The 22,265-nt window shown below is 48.4% G+C and overlaps 1 protein-coding gene across 10 annotated transcripts in view; it reads right to left on the bottom strand.

The window, feature by feature from the left end:
- The window catches only part of ANO5 (anoctamin 5), a 77,129-nt gene extending 58,167 nt beyond the window's left edge, over window positions 1-18,962 (bottom strand). For 8 of the 10 annotated variants that reach the window (XM_075567208.1, XM_075567212.1, XM_075567209.1 and 5 more), the window contains exon 1: window positions 18,765-18,962. In XM_075567208.1, the coding sequence (XP_075423323.1) occupies window positions 18,765-18,828 (64 nt within the window). In that variant the 5' untranslated portion in view covers window positions 18,829-18,962. The remainder of the gene's footprint in view (window positions 1-18,764) is intronic. The other 2 variants (XM_075567213.1, XM_075567218.1) reach the window with 1 other exon arrangement.
- Between the last annotated feature and the right edge of the window lie 3,303 nt (window positions 18,963-22,265).

Raw genomic sequence — 22,265 nt, 5'->3', positions numbered from 1 at the left:
ACAGCCGTTTAACCACATTTTTAGTTTTTACTTCACTCATTTGCATTTTATATTTTTCACATTTTGCATGTATGGTTCTAAAGACAATTTTTAAGAGCAGCATTGAGTGGTGTTATTTATAGATAATGTTTAATTATTTATTGTGTGTTTTGTTTGCGCTTTATATTGTGTGCGTGTGTTTAGTTTTCAGTAAATGTGTCTGCAGGTCAGTGTGCATTTCTGGGAAATACATTGTGTTTGTATGGGGGAAAGTGTGTGGTTGCTTATCTGTATGTGATGGGATATCAGGTGTGTGCTTGTGTTTATGGTGCCTACATACAGATATAGCCAATGTTATTGCATCCATTACTGTATGATAACGGCTGCAATAATGTCTGCTACACCTGTATACAGTGGGCATGTGCAGGGGGCCAGCTGCCCCCTAATATCAGGGCTGATAGGATTCACTTGCCTCCCCAAGTAAAAATCCATCAGCCAGGCCCTGGGGAAGGGGGGAGAGAAGGGAGAGGGCGAGAGAATGTGGAGGGGGGAAGAGAGGGAGTATGAATAATACAGCATAGATGGGGACGCTATTAGACAAAATATATTTTTCTAGTGATGGCATCTGTTTAATAAATACATTTTTAATGTGTGTCCGTTTTTAATTTTGAAAATATGGTCACCCTATTTAAAAAAAAAAGAGTGTGCGATTTACAACCAAAGCCTCACTCCTTAAATTGCAACAAATAAACACAACATACACAAATTATTACACTGCGCTTATCAGGTGCTAAAAAAGGAAGCGTTTCAATCTAAGGAAAAATGCTGCAGTGATTTCTAAAGTGCATTTATTGGGCTAAACTATAAACGTCCTGCAACAACAATATTTAAACTGTGATTTTACAGGAGGGGTCATATGGCAATTTGTTTAGTACAAAACAGGTGCAATTTCTGTGGCAAAGAAAAATTAAATGTCAGTTTTTAACGGGTCCTGCTCATCCCACTCAAATTTACCCCAACATTATCAGGTCAAGTTGGAACGGAGTCTTCTGCCAAAAGCAATGTACAAAGGTCATGGATATTCATATTCTGCAGTTGTAAGCTTTACTGATTTGTCAATATGTCTGTGGTTACACCCCTCCCCTCCCCTCGCTACACAAACCTGCAAACTTTATAATGCAAGATACCAGCAGTGCCTATCTCTACTGCAATAATGTCATTATGGTTAGTAGATTATCTGTGAACCACCATAACATTTTATAATGAGGACATAACCTTAAAACAAACAAACAGTTCATTTAGGATTACATTGTTGTTGCTGGCATGGACTCAATAATATATTTTTATTACGTGGAGCCATTAACATAGTATTTCCATTAAACATACCATTTAATCCTCACGTTTAAAGCAGGTGCAAGTGAATTCTAGAAGAGGATAGAGGCTAGCACAGAAGCACAGAAGAAAAGTGGCTATCAGAGGAATTTATGTGTAAGAGCAGAGCTTAGATTTGGGAAGGTGGCCATCAGAGGTAGGGTTGCCATCAGAGGTAGGGTTGCCAGGTGTCCAGTACTGAACCAATCTGTCGTGTAGTTGGACACTGTATCCAGTAAAAAAATTAGAGCCAATAGTGGACATGTGTCTGCTATTATCTCCCTGGACATAGTGACCTGACCAGCTTGAAGGCCTGTGGAATTTCCCCGAGCACGGATAGAGCAGGGCAGCTGTCTCCATCCTGATTGGCTGCATTACTCCAGCAGCAGCCAATCAGGAGAAGGTGTCACAAGTCTGGGGGTGGGGCCAGGGAGAAAAGGAAACAGCATGGAGCGCAGAGAGGGGAGGAGTGTGTGTGTGTAGCACATTGCACCGCTGTGTCCAGTATTTTTGGATTACCAATTTGGCAACCCTAAGGTCACGGGCATGGTCAGCGCTTAGACGCTGACCCGTGCTCACGCTCGGCAGTGAGCCCCTGCAGCCGCAATGAGAGCGGCTTTAGCAGGGGCCCGCACACGCTTCCGCAGGCGTGCGGAAGCGTAGCCGGTAAGAAAATTTTAGTTTTGGCGCTCACGGGTGCGCAGGGCCGGTCACGTGAGCGGTTCGCCCAATGAGGGCGAACCAGCTCCGTGATGTCACTGGCCTGCCCCCCCCGACATGCCCCCCGACAGAGCGCAAACTAAGGCCAGGGAAAGCACCCGCTTTCCCTCAGCGCGCCTCCGCACGGCTAAAGTCACTATGGACTCAGCCCAATGAGAGGACATGGACTGAACGTGTAAGAGCATTGCTCAGATTTGGGAAGGTGGAAGAAAAAGGAGCAAGATCAGGAAAGGTGGGATTAATGTGGCCCAACGCTGCCTCTTCAACTTAGGTCTCGGTACTATAGTGGTCCACAAGGATCATACTCTATTTTGATCATTAGGAAGGCACTGTAGTTTGCATTTATTGGTGAATTTGGTCAAGTGAATCTGGCAATCACAATATGCAAAACTGAGCCACTCTAAAGGGTAAAACTGTAGCAATGCTTGCACATATTTATACATTCACACAATATATCACTGCTGTGTATCACAAGTGGCAAACTTTACAAAACAAACTTAGCAGGGCACAGCTGACATGATCAGGAGCTTTTGATAAAGCAGATGCATGTATGTTAGGCTGCGCTTATAACGCCGGCGACGCGACGGTGACATCAAATTGAGATGCCTTCCAGCTATCGCGACAAAGCCGTCGCACCACGCTTAATATAAGCGCACGCGACCGGGGCAATGCATTTGTTTTGACGAGACGTTGCCGTCACCGGCACTATAAGCGCAGCCTTACTATTCTGATGTATTGTCTTTTTATACAAATCCTATGTGCTGTGTTTTATATTGTGAAGCGCTCTCCCATTGTCCCATTGGGAGAAAAGCACTATATGAAAAAGTTATTATTGTTGAAAGGACAAAAAATAAATAAGTGAAAAAAAATAAATAAAAGACAGACATGTGCAAGGCCTCTTTTTATCAATTTCAATTACAAACCATGTCCCTCAAAAGGTACACACACACACACATACACACACACACACACACCTCCCCCGTGCCTGTGCTATGCGCAGTAATGAATGACCCGTCGGTCACCATGCACAGATCTGTCACGCTGGGAGTGGCAGCGGTGATCGACAGGTCAAGCCATGGCCGCACAGGTCAGTGAGAAGAACGCGGAGGGAAGCGAGACAATGAGAGCAAAAAGGCAGAGGCCGCAGCTAATTAGCGGTCTGGGTGCGGGGCTAGTCAGGGTCCTCCTGTGGCAGGGGTTGGTGCGTTGTGTGTGTGCCTCACACTGATACAGAGCCACCGATGGGAGGGGAGTAGCCATCTCCCACCCCCCTGCCTAACAAAACACTGTCTCCTAAAAAAATAAAATCTGCTGTGTGTGTGTGTGTCTTTGGATCTGGAAAAAAGCCTTAAAAGTAGAGAGTTGAATCCTAGTAATCTTTACCTGTAGAGATTCAAGCTGATTTTTTAATTTATTTTGTTGCTGCTAAAAAAGGTCCCAAAAGTGCATTGTACTGCATTTCAAGCTGTTCTCCCAGCAGGCAAGGTCCATCCCTTGTGAGGCAGTAGGGGCCCTGTGCAGTGCCGAATGACACGAGTAAACACATGATTGTAGTGTCTGAAACACCAGAAGACCATTGTTAACAGTAAACCAGGCTGTTAAAAAAATGTTAAATTACAGGCCTCTGCGTTATATTTGGAATCGTTCTTCTCCCCACCTCATCTGTGGCAGGGAAACCACTGGTCTATTTCTGCCCGGCCTGATATTAAAGGAGATTTCAAGGTTTGCTTTGAAGCCTCACCAAGGGACGCCATGCCGCTCTGCTTGGAAGGCACAGTGCCAGGGGATATGTCACCGTATCGGCCATTATTCATGGGTAGGTGATAAGGGCCGCTCACAATACCTGGAAGTAGGAAGAGATGCCACACGTCATAGAAAACTTGCCAATGCTATAGCTCATGTATAACACGTAATCCTGACACTACAGTACAACAAAGGGTTTTTTGTTTGTTTTTTTCCAAGGCAGGAGAATCCTGGCAACACCTACTTATACTGACACTATGAGAAGAAACAGCTGTTCAGTCAGGAGGTGTACACACAAATACTGTGAACTGCAGGGCCGCAGACAGCTTTCCAGGACTAAAGTTTCCACCTCCCCCCCACCCCCCCTCTGGTTTTCTCTTACACCCCTCCTTACTCTCACCCACATCACCCTTTTCTTCCACCCCTCCCCCATGTATTTCTCCCCCCACTCAATAACCCCCTCCCCAGTATATACCCCTGGATGGGCCTGCTGCAGCATGGCCAGCGCACAGAAGAGCCATGCAGGCCGTGGAGGCCGTGGGGAGGGACAGATGAGGGGGCCTAGGGGAGGGACAGATGAGGGGGCCTAGGGGAGGGACAGATGAGGGGGCCTAGGGGAGGGACAGATGAGGGGGCCTAGGGGAAGGGAGGGTCCTGCAGGAGGGGGAGGGGGGGCACTGCTGGCCTGCAGAGGAAACTGTGGGTTGCCCATTTTTCCCTCCCCCTTACCCAGTAGCCTTTTCTTCCTTACCCTATACCCAATCCCCCCCTTACCCTATACCCATTCCCCCCCTTACCCTATACCCATACCTTTTTTCCCCCTCCTCACCCATGCCAATACCTTCACCTCATAATTATTCTTCCCCCCCTTACCATATACTTCTATTTCTCCCTCCACCCTATACCTATTTTTCCATTCCCCTTACCCTATACCTATCCTTCCCCTGTGCCTATTTCCCTCCCCCTTAACCTATACCATCCTTCCAGCATCATACCTAATTTCCCACCCTTATCCCATACCTGTTTGCGTGTCAAAAGTCCTGCGCTATTCAAGAAAAATATCTAAAGAAAGTATAAATCTAATAAACGTAACGTGTTATTGGCTTCTTTAGAAATATGTAATCACTCAAGTAAAAGTAAGGAGGGGAGAGGGTGTATATGAGAGGGGAGGAGAGGGTGTATATGAGAGGGGAGGAGAGGGTGTACACCCCTTTGTCAGCCCTGCCCTCCCTCTAGCACTTGTCAGTGCAGGAATGCTCATGAATATTCATGAGCTTCCACTGCCAGTCAAGCAGATGATAAACAAATCCCAGCTTTTAATATGTCACCAAATTTCGACCTATCAATACATGGAAAACCAATTGAGCTGCAGCTATACTGTTCTTTAGCTAATTAGAGATTGCACACATGAAACTATTGAAGTAAAAAAATAAATGTACAAAAAAAAAAAAAGACTGAACTGCAGCTTTAAATTAACCTTCAGTCTACCACAAAAAGGTACTAAACAAGACTAACTCTGTAATCAGTCTCTTGACTAACAAGTGAAACCAGACAAAAAGGTTTGTCAAACTTGTTCTATTCCCCCCACCCCTATATACTGTAGATATGTACATTGCGTAGGAACAGGAATTTCACTGGTAATCCCAAACTGATGGTTGGAGATGGACTATTAGCTATGATTGAATTAGAAACAGCAACAATTATTTTGAATACACAACTTCTATTTTTAGGCTGATAGTGTTTGATATGTTACATTGAGGCTTCTGCATGGTTTTCTTTAAATCACACACACATGGGAAAATATTATATAGGACAGTAATACCGTAGATGTTAAATGAAAATGCTCCAATTAGTAAGAAAATGACTCATCTGTGAGAATGTCATCCAAGAGTCATACAGTATGTTGAAAATGTGCTTCCTGGTTGAAAATATGATAATACAGAACAGTAGGATATATTTAAAAAACAGCAGTGTATGCTTAGTCATCCTCATGACGTTTCCTCTCAAATGTATATGGGAATGGGACGTTGGAGTTTGGCAGATACAGATTATTTAATATCGCATTCCTGCGATCTGAGAAATGGGGAGACAATGCGATTCTAGATCTCACTTTATGGCCCAGTGTTTCTAATAACTCTGGCATATGTAGAAAGCATAAAAGCAAACCAGTGGATGATGAGGGGCATGTCGATTTAGGGATATAGGTCTCAGGGGCTTATTCAACATGCTCCAAAGCCACCAAGAGAGGAAATCTCTTGTTCTGTGAGCACATTAAGGACCACTCTTAAAACCTCTTCCCTGAGCAAATGTTCCCATTCCCCATCACTCCACCAGTATGCCAATTCCCTTATGTAGTTGCACCCTGGAATAACATAATTATAAGAATTTGTGGGATTTATTCCCTTACGTCTCACCAACCTACACATATGAATGAAGAAGTTGTGATTTAAAAAAAAAAAAAAAATATGAACAAGGAACAAAGAAAACAAATAAAATAGCAGTTTACCTGCAGGCAATCCTTTTTTGTTGTTGCTTGGTTCAGGTAAACTGGTTTTTGTATATACAAAAATGGAGGTCACCATGCCAGCAGCACATAAACGGCAAGGCAGACATAAGTCAGACTGGATAATAAACATGACAAGCCTAATCTCCCTCAGGTTAACTGTCCACTACAAGAATATCTAAGCAAAGGAGCATTGTTCTTCCCAGCAGAATGGTGCCTATGTAAAGAAATAGAAAACAATAAAAAAAAACACTGAACTGGTTCACAAACAAGAGCTTAAGAAATTAAGGGCTAATAAGATTAGCTGTAAATTGTGTTTATATGGTCTCTAAATATTAAATTATGAGAATAGGTCTGACAAACATGCATTTCCAAGCGCTTGTGTTTCCGAGATTTGCTGCAACAGAAAGCCAAGATCGCTCCAAGGATGTCCTATGGTCTTGTTTCGATAGAATAGAACAAGCTGTAGGAAGATCAGTGATGAACACTGAGAAGAGTAGGAGCCCCGGAACAGAGCCTTGTGGGAAACCACAGGTGATATCCAAGGGGTTGGAGTTAGAGCCTGAGATAGACATGTTGGGATCCATCTGATAGGTAGGAGTGAAACTAGTTCAAAGCATGTTTCCCTATTACAGAGCACTGGAGTTTGTTAAGATAACACGATGTAGACATTTGATTTACTGTACATCCCCTGAATTTTTCAGGGGGAGGGAGGAGAAGCATTTTTTGGGAAATTCCTGATTAAAAAAAAAAAAACAAAAAAAAAAAAACTTCAAATATTCTCCACTTATCTGCAGGGTTTTTTGGGGGTTTTTTTGCACATTTTTAAATATTTTACAATATTGAATTTTTATAAGAGACTAGTTGTGACTTTTTCCAAACTCCAACAAATTTGCAAAGGAGTGAAAAAAAAATTGCCCATCTCCATCAAGCATCCTAAAGAGCCACATTTGTAGGTGCTAGATCTCATGTACAGCATGAAACTAGAAACATAGGAAAATGAGACACCAGTGGATCCTACTTTACTATATTGTCTATGTCAGGATGGAAGTCTCGTCTGAAACTCAGGTCTGTGGGTTTCGAGTCTATGAAAACAGGACTTGGATCCAATAAGTGCTCCTTTAAAGAAATGATCCCACTCATCTCTGAAGGGGGGAAAAAAAGAAAAAAAAGTGTCTAGCCTTAGCAAAAATTACACTTTTTTTCACTCCGCAAAAATTTCACTTGTTTAGTAAGCGCCCTTTAAAATGTTGCCGATCAGTCTGTTCTGCAGTTGCGGAACATAAGACCAACCCACAGCTGTTCCTGGGACAAACCCCCCCCCCTGTGACATCAGTGAGGAGGACTTTCTGACTTCGATGCAGTCAATAAGATTTCCTCCCTATACCGATATAAAACAGACTTCTAAAGATCTGAGGAAAAAAGTCTACTCATCACAGCTCTCCGGTTATCAGTTCCAGAGTGCCAACGTTGATATACCCAAATGCTCTAAAGATTTTGCACATTGTACGTGTTTTTAATCAAAACTTTGATCCATCACCTTTTTAAAAATAAATTGACCTGTGCTATGGAGCATGCGCTTCTTTTCTTCCCTTTTACATATACACATTTGGTCGGCATTCTGGAAATCTTCATGTCAGTGTGACGTTGCCTCACCCTTGGCCCATTTGACTCTGCCCCGATGAGGTGCCCAGAATGATGCCACTTTTAATCATCCGATCAAGCAGAAAGGGAATGACTAGCAGTGTGGTTATTACATGGAGGTGAGATGCTCAGCAGTCATACAAAAGGGAAGATTGGGGGGGGGGGGGGGAGTGAACCCCCCCCCCCCTCCTTCCCGATTTTCATGTTGCTCTGGGAATGATTTGCAAGTTTAACACTCAAATAAAATATGCCCAACAAAAACACATTGATTTCCAGGATTTAACCTGTTTAACATATTCAAAGCAGCAATCCCTACAACATTCTTGTTTTATCTTGTAAGATCTAGTGGGTAAAGAGGTTCAACAAAACTTAACCATGATACTGCCAGCTCTGGGGACCCCCTGATTGACAGTAAATGTAAAATAATTTTTTTAACGTTCTAGCAAAACATTAAGAATGTCACAGCTGCGGTTAGCAGAGGACTTTGTGGCCTTCTACTGACTGCCAGACTGAAAGGCTGGCCCTGGAAGCCATATTGTTTTCCAGCCAAGAATGCCATTTAAAGTTTACATTTACCAGCAACTCAGGCAGGGGGGGGGGAAGCAGCTGGGAGAGCGGCATTAACCTTTGTGTGGCCATACATACATACATACATACATACATACATACATACATACATACATACATACAACATACATACAGATGGCCGCACACACTGGGTGAAGTGCCTCATAGAAGGCAGTTGTGGTGCACGGTAAAGGAACTCAGAAATAATTAGTATAGATCACATCTCTCTATAATTAGGGTTGCCAGGTGTCCGGTATTGAACTGGACTGTCCTGTATTTGGATACTCTGTCCAGTAAAAAATGAGAGGTACTGTAATACTGGACATATATGTGTCCAGTATTTTCCTATTTGGACATAGTGACCTGACGCACCTTTCACAGCGAGTCCAGTATTTTTGGAGAAGCCACCTTGCAAACCTATCTATAATACCAGCATTTATTAGGTCCAAAAAACACACATAGGCCCGACGTTTTGGTCCCAGGAGACAAACAAACAAACAAACAAACAAACATCGAGCCTGTGTGTGTCTAGATTTGTGATCTATATTGACACACACACACACACACACACACACACACACACACACATTCAGTGTGATGCTCAGAGGGACTGCACCTTTAACACCGTCACAATGCCACTGCCAGATGGGCCAGTAATGCATTGCAAAGCATAATGGCGGAAGTAAAGAATCCTTATTGATTTGGCATTGGATCCAAGATCTTGTCCTGGTGCAGTGGTAGCTTCAGTGTTGGGCTATTCTATTTGTGTTTGTACATTGGCAGGGACTGGTCCTATATCTGCTGTCTGTGCAACCGCAACGTCACAATCAGATAATGCTGAACAGCGCGATACCGGTTTAAGATGTATCGTTACATTTCCACGAGATGAGCTTTACGGTGCCTTAGTACGGACTTAGGATAAGAATATAGTGCTCACTTGCGCGCGCGACGGACCGCATAGCCTCGCGCACGACTTTTGCCCCAGCGATGTGTGCGCCGAGGTGCGGGCGATTGGGAGGTGTGGCGGACACGTCACAAAGCTGGTTTCGCCCTCATTGGCTGAACCGCTCACGTGATGCCACGCTTGAAAAAGACAAAAAAATTGTCTTTTTAAAACGCTGACGCGCCATGTCATGTGCGCACTAGGGGCGTCCGCATAGGGATGATGCCATTTGTGCTTGTCACGTGCGAGCGCCATCACACCGAGTACAATCTCAGCCTTACAGTATCTTATACTATATTAGTGAAAGCACTGTATGTTTGCCTGCCGGCCTGCCTGCATGCATGCCTGCCTGCTGGATGTCCGGTGTCCCTAGCGGCAATCTCATTGGTCCCTTGGCCCGCCCGCCCCCCCACACCTCTCATTGGCCTCACACACTCACACCACCCCCTTGGGCCGCCCCCCACACCTCTCATTGGCCTGAGGCGGAGTGACGGGCCAAAGGTCCAAAAAAATAAATAAAACACACACACACACACACACACACCTCTCTCCCCTCTCCAAATCACCTCTTCCCCCTCCCCAGCGGCATCACCTCTTCCCCCTCCCCAGCGGCATCACCTCTTCCCCCTCCCCAGCGGCATCACCTCTTCCCCCTCCCCAGCGGCATCACCTCTTCCCCCTCCCCAGCGGCATCACCTCTTCCCCCTCCCCAGCGGCATCACCTCTTCCCCCTCCCCAGCGGCATCACCTCTCCCCCTCCCCAGCGGCATCACCTCTTCCCCCTCACCACTCCAAATCACCTCTCCCCCTCACCGCTCCAAATCACCTCTCCCCGCTCCAAATCACCTCTCCCCGCTCCAAATCACCTCTCCCCCCTCCCCGCTCCAAATCACCTCGCTTCCCGCAGCTGCCACACGGCGCGTAAGATGGCGGACCCCCTTCCTCCCTCGCGGCGCCGAGTCAGACGGTGGCGGCGCCCGGAAGTACAGGTAGGTGTCGCTCCCCACCTCCGGCGCCAAACGGAACTGAGAAAGGGCGCATCAACTGAGGTGTGTGTGTGTGTGTGTGTGTGTGTCACTGTCCACTGCCCCCCCCTCCTGTCCACTGCCCCCCCCTCCTATCCACTGCCCCCCCCTCCTGTCCACTGCCCCCCCCTCCTGTCCACTGCGTCCCCCCTCCTGTCCACTGCGTCCCCCCTCCTGTCCACTGCGTCCCCCCTCCTGTCCCCCCTCCTGTCCACTGCGTCCCCCCTCCTGTCCCCCCTCCTGTCCCCCCTCCTGTCCACTGCCCCCCCCCTCCTGTCCACTGCCCCCCCCCTCCTGTCCACTGCCCCCCCCCTCCTGTCCACTGCCCCCTCCCTCCTGTCCACTGCCCCCCCCCCTCCTGTCCACTGCCCCCCCCCTCCTGTCCACTGCCCCCCCCTCCTGTCCACTGCCCCCCCCTCCTGTCCACTGCCCCCCCCTCCTGTCCACTGCCCCCCCCTCCTGTCCACTGCCCCCCCCTCCTGTCCACTGCCCCCCCCTCCTGTCCACTGCCCCCCCCCTCCTGTCCACTGCCCCCCCCTCCTGTCCACTGCGTCCCCCCTCCTGTCCACTGCGTCCCCCTCCTGTCCACTGCGTCCCCCCTCCTGTCCACTGCGTCCCCCCTCCTGTCCACTGCGTCCCCCCTCCTGTCCCCCCTCCTGTCCACTGCGTCCCCCCTCCTGTCCCCCCTCCTGTCCACTGCCCCCCCCCTCCTGTCCACTGCCCCCCCCTCCTGTCCACTGCCCCCCCCCTCCTGTCCACTGCCCCCCCCCTCCTGTCCACTGCCCCCCCCTCCTGTCCACTGCCCCCCCCTCCTGTCCACTGCCCCCCCCCTCCTGTCCACTGCCCCCCCCCCTCCTGTCCACTGCCCCCCCTCCTGTCCACTGCCCCCCCCTCCTGTCCACTGCCCCCCCCCTCCTGTCCACTGCCCCCCCTCTCCTGTCCACTGCCCCCCCCTCCTGTCCACTGCGTCCCCCCTCCTGTCCACTGCGTCCCCCCTCCTGTCCACTGCGTCCCCCCTCCTGTCCACTGCGTCCCCCCTCCTGTCCACTGCGTCCCCCCTCCTGTCCCCCCTCCTGTCCACTGCGTCCCCCCTCCTGTCCACTGCCCCCCCCTCCTGTCCACTGCCCCCCCCTCCTGTCCACTGCCCCCCCCTCCTGTCCACTGCCCCCCCCCTCCTGTCCACTGCCCCCTCCCTCCTGTCCACTGCCCCCTCCCTCCTGTCCACTGCCCCCTCCCTCCTGTCCACTGCCCCCTCCCTCCTGTCCACTGCCCCCTCCCTCCTGTCCACTGCCCCCTCCCTCCTGTCCACTGCCCCCTCCCTCCTGTCCACTGCCCCCCCCCTCCTGTCCACTGCCCCCCCCCTCCTGTCCACTGCCCCCCCCCTCCTGTCCACTGCCCCCCCCCTCCTGTCCACTGCCCCCCCCCTCCTGTCCACTGCCCCCCCCCTCCTGTCCACTGCCCCCCCCTCCTGTCCACTGCCCCCCCCTCCTGTCCACTGCCCCCTCCCTCCTGTCCACTGCCCCCCCCTCCTGTCCACTGCCCCCCCTCCTGTCCACTGCCCCCTCCCTCCTGTCCACTGCCCCCCCCCTCCTGTCCACTGCCCCCTCCCTCCTGTCCACTGCCCCCTCCCTCCTGTCCACTGCCCCCTCCCTCCTGTCCACTGCCCCCTCCCTCCTGTCCACTGCCCCCCCCCTCCTGTCCACTGCCCCCCCCCTCCTGTCCACTGCCCCCCCCCTCCTGTCCACTGCCCCCCCCCTCCTGTCCACTGCCCCCCCCCTCCTGTCCACTGCCCCCCCCCTCCTGTCCACTGCCCCCCCCTCCTGTCCACTGCCCCCCCCTCCTGTCCACTGCCCCCTCCCTCCTGTCCACTGCCCCCCCCTCCTGTCCACTGCCCCCCCTCCTGTCCACTGCCCCCTCCCTCCTGTCCACTGCCCCCCCCCTCCTGTCCACTGCCCCCCCCCTCCTGTCCACTGCCCCCCCCCTCCTGTCCACTGCCCCCCCCCTCCTGTCCACTGCCCCCCCCCTCCTGTCCACTGCCCCCCCCCTCCTGTCCACTGCCCCCCCCCTCCTGTCCACTGCCCCCCCCCTCCTGTCCACTGCCCCCCCCTCCTGTCCACTGCAGGAAATGCAGGGGGAGGAATCCATGCCTTTGAGGCGCCCCCCCCCTCCCTTTGACGCCCCCCCCTCCCTTTGACGCCCCCCCCCCTCCCTTTGACGCCCCCCCCCCTCCCTTTCACGCCCCCCCCCCTCCCTTTCACGCCCCCCCCCCCTCCCTTTGACGCCACCCCCCCTCCCTTTGACGCCCCCCCCCTCCCTTTGACGCCCCCCCCCCTCCCTTTGACGCCCCCCCCCTCCCTTTGACGCCCCCCCCCTCCCTTTGACGCCCCCCCCCTCCCTTTGACGCCCCCCCCCTCCCTTTGACGCCCCCCCCTGCCTTTGACGCCCCGCGCGCACACACTGACTGACTGCCGCACGCACGCACACACTGACTGACGCGCACACAAAGCCTGACTGACGCACGCACACACTGACTGAGGCACACACTGACTGTGTGTGCGTCAGTCAGTCTGTGTGTGTTTGTGTTTCTGCCTCAGACTCACTGACGCGCGAGCAAACACACAGTGACTGACGCACACACGCTACATGAAGCTGTAAAGGAGGGAGGGAGGGGGGGGACTGGATTGATGTGAATGGGGGACAAACAGAGAGAGGGGGGAGGAGAGAGAGGAACGGGAACATTACATCCCGGGCAACGCCGGGTCTCTCAGCTAGTCTAATATAAAGCAAGATGCATCTGCTTTTGCAAATTGCAACATTCTTGCCAATAGGACTGACATCAGCAGGCAGTGAGCTCGGAAAATGCTCCTTCTAGACTAGCACCACCCACATTTCTAAAAATACAACATATTACACAGTGCTGTATGGGGGAGGCAGAGCAGGAAAGTCCTTCCCAGCTGCTGCCATGTTTAGTGTGCAAGAGTTTAAACCAGGGGTGGGAAACTCCAGTCCTCAAGGGCCACCAACAGGTCAGGTTTTCAGGATATCCCTGCTTCAGCACAGGTGGCGCAGTCTTCGACTTAGCCACTGACTGAGCTACCGGTGCTGAAGCAGGGATATCCTGAAAACCTGACCTGTTGGTGGCCCTCGAGAACTGGAGTTGCCCAGCCCTGGTTTTAACCCATCAGTACAATATAGATCTGAAATGCAGGGTTAAAAAAAACAAAAAACACAGAAGGCATTTAGCCTGGCCAAGTCATCTGATCAAGTTACTGTACTTCAACTGATTAGATTTCTCTGTATTCAAGATTGATTGGGTGTACCCTATAGAAACTGAACAGTAGAAAGAAGAAGCCACAAAACTATCCAAGGACAAGGTTTATAAAAATTTATATACGTAAAGGTTTTTTAAAAGGGAATCATTTGGATCTTCTAAGTGAGGCTCGACATTTAAATAACTGTAAATAGAAGGCCTTAAAAAAAAAAATCACATTATTGCACAAAGAACATATGTTCCTAAATTTCTTTCACTTCTCCCTTTCGCTTCCACTGTACGCATTACAGCAGCGTCAACTTCTCATTTACCCACAGTTATTTTGAGCGTGTTAAGGAGCGGTCATTTATCCACCAACTTTAAAAAAAATATATAGTATTTTTACATTTTAAATAATTTTGTTGAGTTTCAAAGCGTTTCTTGTTTATTGCTGCAGCCCTTCAGATACAGGAGTTTAATATTATTTTAGGATGAACAAAAATAGAATTTCCCTTTAAAGTATAGCTTTACTGCCCAATAATTATGATGTGGGGAGCCTTTGGGGGTCTGCAACAAATGTGCAAAGCAGTGCTCCAGCCCCTCCCTCCTCCTTGTCATTGATGGGGGGTGTTAAATAAAACTCCCTATATTTATTTGATCCAATTCCTCCAATTTGCTGTTTCCACTAGAATTGCAGGTTTAACTATTTTAGTGACATACGTAAAGCAGGTGTCTCAAACTCAGTCCTCAAGGACCATCAACAGTCCAGCTTCTATGGATATCCCTGCTTCAGCACAGGTGACTCAAATGAAGACTGCGCCACCTGTGCTGAAGCAGGGATATACATAAAACCTGGCCTGTTGGTGGCCCTTGAGGACAGAGTTTTGAGACCCCTGACGTAAAGCATTTACACTGACCTCTGATGTCTATTTTTTTATTGAAAAACTTCACATGGGAAGGTGTTATAAAGGTGAATTTCTGGAGACTTGTCACGGTTTATGTTGAGATACAGTACTAATGACAACTGTCCAACAACAACAACAACAAAATTCTTCTTGGCCTGCTCCATGCAACCCTTCTGACAGCTGGAGGGGATGTTTCTTTAATCATGACTAATTGTCCTCTGTGAGTAAATGGCAGAAAATGAGCTTCACTTCCCAAGATAAATAACCACATGTGTACAAGATACTCCTACAGGACCTAAGATATACTACATGCAAACACAAGGGGAAAGAAAGGGAGCTTGTATTACTCAAGGGACCTACAGCATGTGCACAAAAACACTGCAAATCAAATTACTATATAGGGGAGTGAGTTTTGCACCGTAAGCACAGGGGTGCTCAACTCCAGTCCTCTTCCCCCCACACCCCCCAAACAGGTCAGGTTTTCAGGATACCCCTGCTTCAGCATAGTAAGCTCAATCAGTCCCTGCTTGCTGAAGATGGGATATCCTGAAAACCTGTCTTGTTGGGCGCTTGCGGACTGAGATTGAGCACCCCTTCATAAGCATATGAAGCAGTAGCATTAATCTGGGGATGCTTCTCAATGGGATAAAAAAGGGCAGAATGGGCAAACCCTGTGGGCATCAATGGGCTGAGGTAAAGTCACTAACCCCCAGAATTCTCAAGCACCCTTATGAGCTAATGGACCCAAACAGACATTAACTCTCATTTACGTCAATGGGTGTTTGCACCTGTACAGGTACGGTAACCCATAACGGGGCTTGATGAATCTGGGGGTAACGGAAAACAATTACACCAGTTATGAAGCAGGAAGCCCTGTCAAGATAACAATTTCAGCTCTTGGTGACTGTGGGCAAGTCACCATCACCCAGTGAAAGCACTCTACCGAGTAACACTTTCTTTGCCATCTGTTAAGGTGCTTTATAACGTTTTATAGAACAACAAATGAAACCCTGACAACAGGGGCGTAGCTAAAGCCCGGGGGCCAACGCTCTTAGGGGCCCGCTCCCCCCCCCCCCCATGTCGGTGGCCCTGCTGACCGGCTCGCTCTTCTCCCCCAGATATAGGCAGGCGGGGAGATGATGGTACGTGGTGGTGGTGGGTCGCCAGAGTGAAACAGAGGAGTTAGGCGTTGTACGGAGGCAGAGCAGGGCGGCCGGGGGGGGGGGGTGGGGGAGCAGCGCGCACCAGAAGTCTTTCTTACTTCCAGAATCTATGCTGCCACAGCGCACTCCTCCCCAGCCCGTCCTGCCCCTGTGCAACTCATAACTCCTCTGCTTAACTCTGGCGGCCCGCCACGTGTACTATCATCTCCCCCCGCCTGCCTCTATCACCACCCTGTCCGACAGGTAGGCATGGAGGAGGAGGGGGTGAGAGCTGGAGGAGGGAGTGTGGGGAGGGGGGAGGAAAGAGAGCTGAGGAGAGATGATGAGGAGAGATATCCCCCAATAAACACACACACATACATATACATATACATATACATATATATACACATATACACACACATACACACAAGGCAAATTTCTCCTGAATAAGGTCACTTATAATGGGGCCCTGAATTTTTTTCCCCAGGGGCCCCCGCATGTCTAGCTACGCCACTGCCTGACAACCCAACTGATAACAAATATCTAACAGGATATAAGTGACTGCAGAATTAGGAGGTACAGGTACAAAGCTTTTTCACAACTAAGGCTGCGTCCATAGATGGACAAGCAGCGCTGAGGCGTGTGGACGCTCAGCGCTGAGCCCCTGCCTCCTCAATGAGGATGCCTTGAGAGGGGGCTCACGCGAGCGTCCGCAGGCGTGCTCAGGCTTTGGAGTTTTCAGCCGCTGTCGGCTGAAAACATCCAATCAGCCTTCAGCAGCGTCAACGTCACGGCGCCGTGACGTCGGCGCCGTGACATTGACGTCAGTGCGTCGCGGGCGATTGGCCCAGCGACGTCACTGCCCTGCCTCCAACCACCTCCCCCCCGGCTCCCTTCGCGCACGCTGGCTCGCCTGCAAGTACGTGCAATCACGCTGACTGAAGCAGGCGAGCCTCAGCGTTAGCGCGCCTCCGCTCTCCCCACACCTCTATGGCCAGGGCCCAAGAGTAAAGAATGCAGTTACAGTTCCACAGTAACTGTGATCAGGCCTGGAAACCCCCTATATAAAAGTGAGCTACAAAAAACATCAGTATTTCTCAAAAATGAACAAATCTAATAGACAATTTCAGAACAAAATACCTGCACAGGATAGAAATTGTATACATATTTACTTTAAACAAACACAATTGAAGGTCTAAGTGGCTCAGATACTTAAAGCAGCAAGACTACTGTACATTAGATCTTTTCTTTCTTTTTCGTATGTTTATGTATGTCTTTATTTATATAGCGCCATTAGTGTACACAGCGCTTCACAGTAGCAATACACGTGACAATCATAAATAACAAATAATACAAATAACAGATCATGTGAATAAGTGCTTCAGTCATAAAAGTAACATTTCAACATGTTAAGCATGTGACAATGTATAATTCTACATTCTTACCTAAACTGGCAATCGTTTGGTGCTCCTGTTATAAATCTGTCAAAATCCTGATTGTGTTATTAACATAATGGCTGCTTCGGTCAGTGTGACTCAGCAGCTACAATGTATCCTTATATTACTATAGTAACATTATCTTTTGTTACAGTTTACAGCTCAAACTGCTGGGAATATTGGCAACAAATTATCACAAACAGGAAAGTGTTGCAAAAATCTTGCACTGCTGGGGAGATGGGCTAAAACCTGCTATAGAAAGCAAAGGATGCTTTACAACTTATTAAAAACTGAATCAAAATTGTTGAATAAAACAAAATGCAGTAAGTAGTATCCAATACTACAGAACGGATTAAAAAAAAAAAAAAACATAATATTTCACATGTTTTGCTGCTTTAAAAATAGTTAGAAGGGTTCAGATGAGGCCTCTCTCTCCAACAGAGTGCTCCATAGCTCCCATGTCAAATCCAGCCTGCATTAACCCAGTGGGTTAGGGCTTTCTGTAGAAATACACATGATTTCCTTCTGCTTTCATGCCATGCTTATTTATTTCACAACTGTTGACATTAGACCTTTCATATTAGTAGGGTTGGCAGGGGGTCATACAGTATTATATACACATCTTATAAAGTGGTGCATTATGGAACTGGCACCTTATCCACCCAGGTACCTTAAGCTTAGACTGTCCAGGACTCTGGGGGTTAACCCATGTGCTGCCAGAAGGGCCAGCTCTACCATAAATGGAGGTAGTTACAAAGAATTAAGCAAAAACTATGGCAGGGATGGGCAGAGCTGGAGTGCAGATCAATTCTTTGCAGACATCTCAGGTAGCAGTATTGAGCTTTGTGGGCATTACATAACTCTCCATAGGGAATACCCACAGTCGGGTAATAGTGCTAAGAGCACAGCAACAACCACATTTCAAATGCCTTACAACAACTTGTGAGGTGCATGGTATGGACAGAGCTGCCCAGTAGTTACAACCCTAGGAGGTTCTGGGGGGCGGGGGGGGGGGATAGGGGGAATTTCCACATCACAGGCTTCCAAATGTCTGAGTCATTTAAGGCTCCAATATTCCCAACACCCACTGAAAGCTAGGATACTGCAGTCTCACCATGTGAAATATCCCACTATATGTGGACCTCAACCATTATAGGACAAGGAAATCCCCACCCAGTTTGTATTTTAGTACAGAAGATCAAGCCCCGGTTCACACACATCTTTAATTCAGGGGCTAAGTCTCCAAGTCCACTACCTAAAGAAAGGTCCCTAGATCCCTCAAAACAATGCTCCCCAAAAATCCATTGCTGGCCCCTCTAGTAGCATAGGGGATTACAACCAGATCCACAAAAGTCCATAACCCCAAAAGGAACTACACAATCCAACCCATTAGGGATCTTCCCCATGTAGACTAACCCGAGCTCCTGTGTTACAGTGTAAGGTCTCTCGGTGGGGGAGATCTTACAATGTAACACAGGAGCTTGGGTTTGTCTATATAGGGAAGACCCCTGCTGTGCCCCTTCCAGCACCCACCATCTGTGGTCGCAGACATCTCTATCAGGGTCTCCTGCTCCCTCTGCCCGAAGGGGTTCATCATCGTGACTCCCGTGCGGCTGCCACAGTCCGAGGAGAAGGGATCAGAGAAGCCCAGGCAGCTCCCGGGGATCAGTCCACAGCGGGCAGGAGACGGGGCCGAGAAGTCTTCCTCCCCTGCAGCCCCTCCCCACTCCTCCGGCTCGCAGCACCACCTCCTCCTCCTCCTCCTCCAGCCTCGCAGCAACCCCTTCACTGCTGGCCAGACTTCATACAGTCATACAGAGGGGCTGGAGCCGCACAGCAGGGGGGCAGCCTACAAGTAGCGTAGGATGCAGTATATGTATATACTGTCTGTGTACACACACACACACACACACACACACACACACACACACACACTTTTCAGTCTTGTTCCTAGAGAGATTGTAAGTGTAAGCTCTTTGGGACAGGGTTTCCCTTTGCCTTATGTTGTCACTTACCTGTTGCATTTATCCCCATTTTGTGTGTGTGTGTGTGTGTATGTATGTGTGTGTGTGTATATATATATATATATATATATATATATATATATATATATATATATATATATATATATATATATATATATATATATATATATATATATATATATATATATATATATATGTTATACGTTACCGTTCCAAGGATTGGTAAACAAGAGACAGCACTCAAAGTTGAAAATCAAAGTGTATTAGTGAAAGCAAAAATACATCCAGAAACCCAACGTTTCGGTCCTACAGAATGGGACCTTCCTCAGGGGGATACGTATCCCCCTGAGGAAGGTCCCATTCTGTAGGACCGAAACGTTGGGTTTCTGGATGTATTTTTGCTTTCACTAATACACTTTGATTTTCAACTTTGAGTGCTGTCTCTTGTTTACCAATCCTTGGAACGGTAACGTACAACTACATTCTCTATATGGGACGTGCGCCTGTGGCTTACCAGCACCTATTGGAGTGCCAACTGCCTTATCTGACTATATATATATATATATATATATATATATATATATATATATATATATACAGTGTTCGACAAACCTATACATTTGCAAGCCCCGGGCGAGTGGCTTTAAGATCGTGGCGAGCTCCTATTGGCCCAAGCAGCACACGTGTGGTACTAGGTGGTGAGTAGATTTTTTTGTTCGGCGAGTAGATTTTTTGGTGATTTGTCGACCACGTGTATATATATATATATATATATATATATATATATATATATATATATATATATATATATATATATATATATATAATAATAATAAAAAAACAGAAATATATACATATACAGACACATATACATATACACTCACACTTGTATTGTTACCAGAGTAGCCAGAACTGGTCCGGTGACAGAGACAGCACACAGAGGTATAGAAAAAACTGTATTAAAGAGAACGCAGGTGTGTTATCTTTAATACAGTTTTTTTTCTATACCACTGTTTGCTGTCTCTCTGCCACTGGATCACAGGACCAGTTCTGGCTACTCTGGTAACAATACAAGTTTATTATCTGCTTTATGGGACAAGCATCAGAATTTTGAGAAGGCTAGTGTGCAACACTGTTATGCTATGGACTATATATATATATACATACATGTACATAGCACTTTACAGCAGTAATACATGTGACATAATAGGAATAGGAGCTTCATACATAAAAGGAGTACTAGGAAACACAGTCACTGCCCTGAAGACTTTACAATCTACTTGTAAACAATAGGATAAACCCACCCAAGCCTGAGATGTCAATCCATCCCCAACTTTTGAACCAGCCCTATAGCTCAGATTTGTAGGCACCTGCATATAGACCTGCTGTCCCCCCCATAACTGTGCTTCCTTCAGACAGCAGCTAGTTTTCCCAGTACTGCTGACGTGGGGGGTGGTGGAAATTAACCCTGTTTGCTTTGCAATGTGCTGCGTTCCCTTCCAGCAGCAAGAGGGATACATTAAGGTATTAACACTTTCCAAAACTCTAACCGCTTGCCCATAATTAGGACTTTGGAGAGCGTTCTGTTTTGTTCTGAAAAGGAATATTGTATATTGATTAAAGCAGTAGTTTGTGCTGACCAAGGTTTATTTTGTTTTTTTTTGCACTTGTTGATTTCTTTTAAAACTTATTGTAAGAGGTCTCTTCTTGCCCTTTCCGATCCAGTTTTTATTTTTAAAATCCGCTGATGTGCCATTCAGGACATATAAGTGTTCAAAATATGAAGTGGAAGTTAAAATGGAGCTCTCCCCAGATCCCTATCAGTGCAATCTAAAGGTTACCATGGTAACCTCAGACGCCAGAGAATAGGATAACATGACAAGCTGATGGGCAAGTTACTAACATTTACAGTTAAATTCCTATAGGCTTCTGGAGCGGACTGCTGCTTTAAAACCCTGTGTACTTGGATATGGTTTCTAAGGAAATTGCAAAATAAAGAAGCCGGTTCTTTAAAAAAATTCTCATTACAAATCAGAGCCGGTTGGGAGTATGGATGATGACATCACGTGATTGCATAAGGCTTCTTGCCCGCCCTCGCGGCACGAAATCAAGAGATGTCACGTCATCAAGGCGAAGCATTGTCACGTGACTTCGTGTGGTAGAAGCAGGTGATGCCGGCACTTGTAGAGGTCCCATGCTCTCCTGCGGCCCACTCCGGTCAGGGCCGCAAACAGATTGCATGGGGCACAGAACTGGAGTTACGATCAGCCCTCCTCATTCCACCCCCCCCACCCCAACCTGTGTCCACAGTCTTGCGAGCCCCCCCTCATATCACACCTCGCGAGCCCCCTCTATTTCCCCCTTTTCCCACGTATTTCTCTCCCCTCTGTCTCACTCCCTCTATCCCTCACTCACCCACCCTCTCTCTCTCCCCCCTCCATCAATTACACAACTCTCACTCAATCCCCACTCCTCACACTCATTCCCTCCCCCCACCTCCCATGTATTTCTCTCCCCTCTGTCTCACCCTTACTCCCTCTCTTCCTCACCCCACCCCCAAATACAAAAAACCTTTCCACCCCCAAATACATACAAACTCCCCCAGCCCCCAACAACATACAAAAAAAAACCTTCCACCCAAATACATACCAAGACCCTCCCCCCCACCCCCCAAATATATATATTTTTAAAAAAAAACACCCAGCCCCAAATACATTTTAAAAGAGAAAAAAAACACCAAATAAATACAAACTTACCTACCTTGGGGATGGTCTCAGGCCTCTGCTGCCCCGGCTGTAACCCAACTGCTCTGCCCAACTGCCGGTCCTCTCGTTGCCACTGGGCCCGGCTCTCCCCCAGCTGCAGGCCTCTCTCACTGACTGTCCCACGTCGAGTTTCTGACGCAGGCACACACCGGGCCTCTTCCACATGCCAGTGTGTGCTGGAAGCTAGGCCCAGAGAGAGGGGCCCGGCTCGTGCCAGCACCAGAAGCTTGGTGTGGGACAGTCAGTGAGGGAGGTCCGCAGCTGGGGGAGAGCCGGGCCCGACG

This window comes from Ascaphus truei, chromosome 12, assembly GCF_040206685.1.
Source record: "Ascaphus truei isolate aAscTru1 chromosome 12, aAscTru1.hap1, whole genome shotgun sequence".
NCBI classification, from domain to species: domain Eukaryota; kingdom Metazoa; phylum Chordata; class Amphibia; order Anura; family Ascaphidae; genus Ascaphus; species Ascaphus truei.
This window is presented reverse-complemented; position numbering and strand designations above follow the sequence as displayed.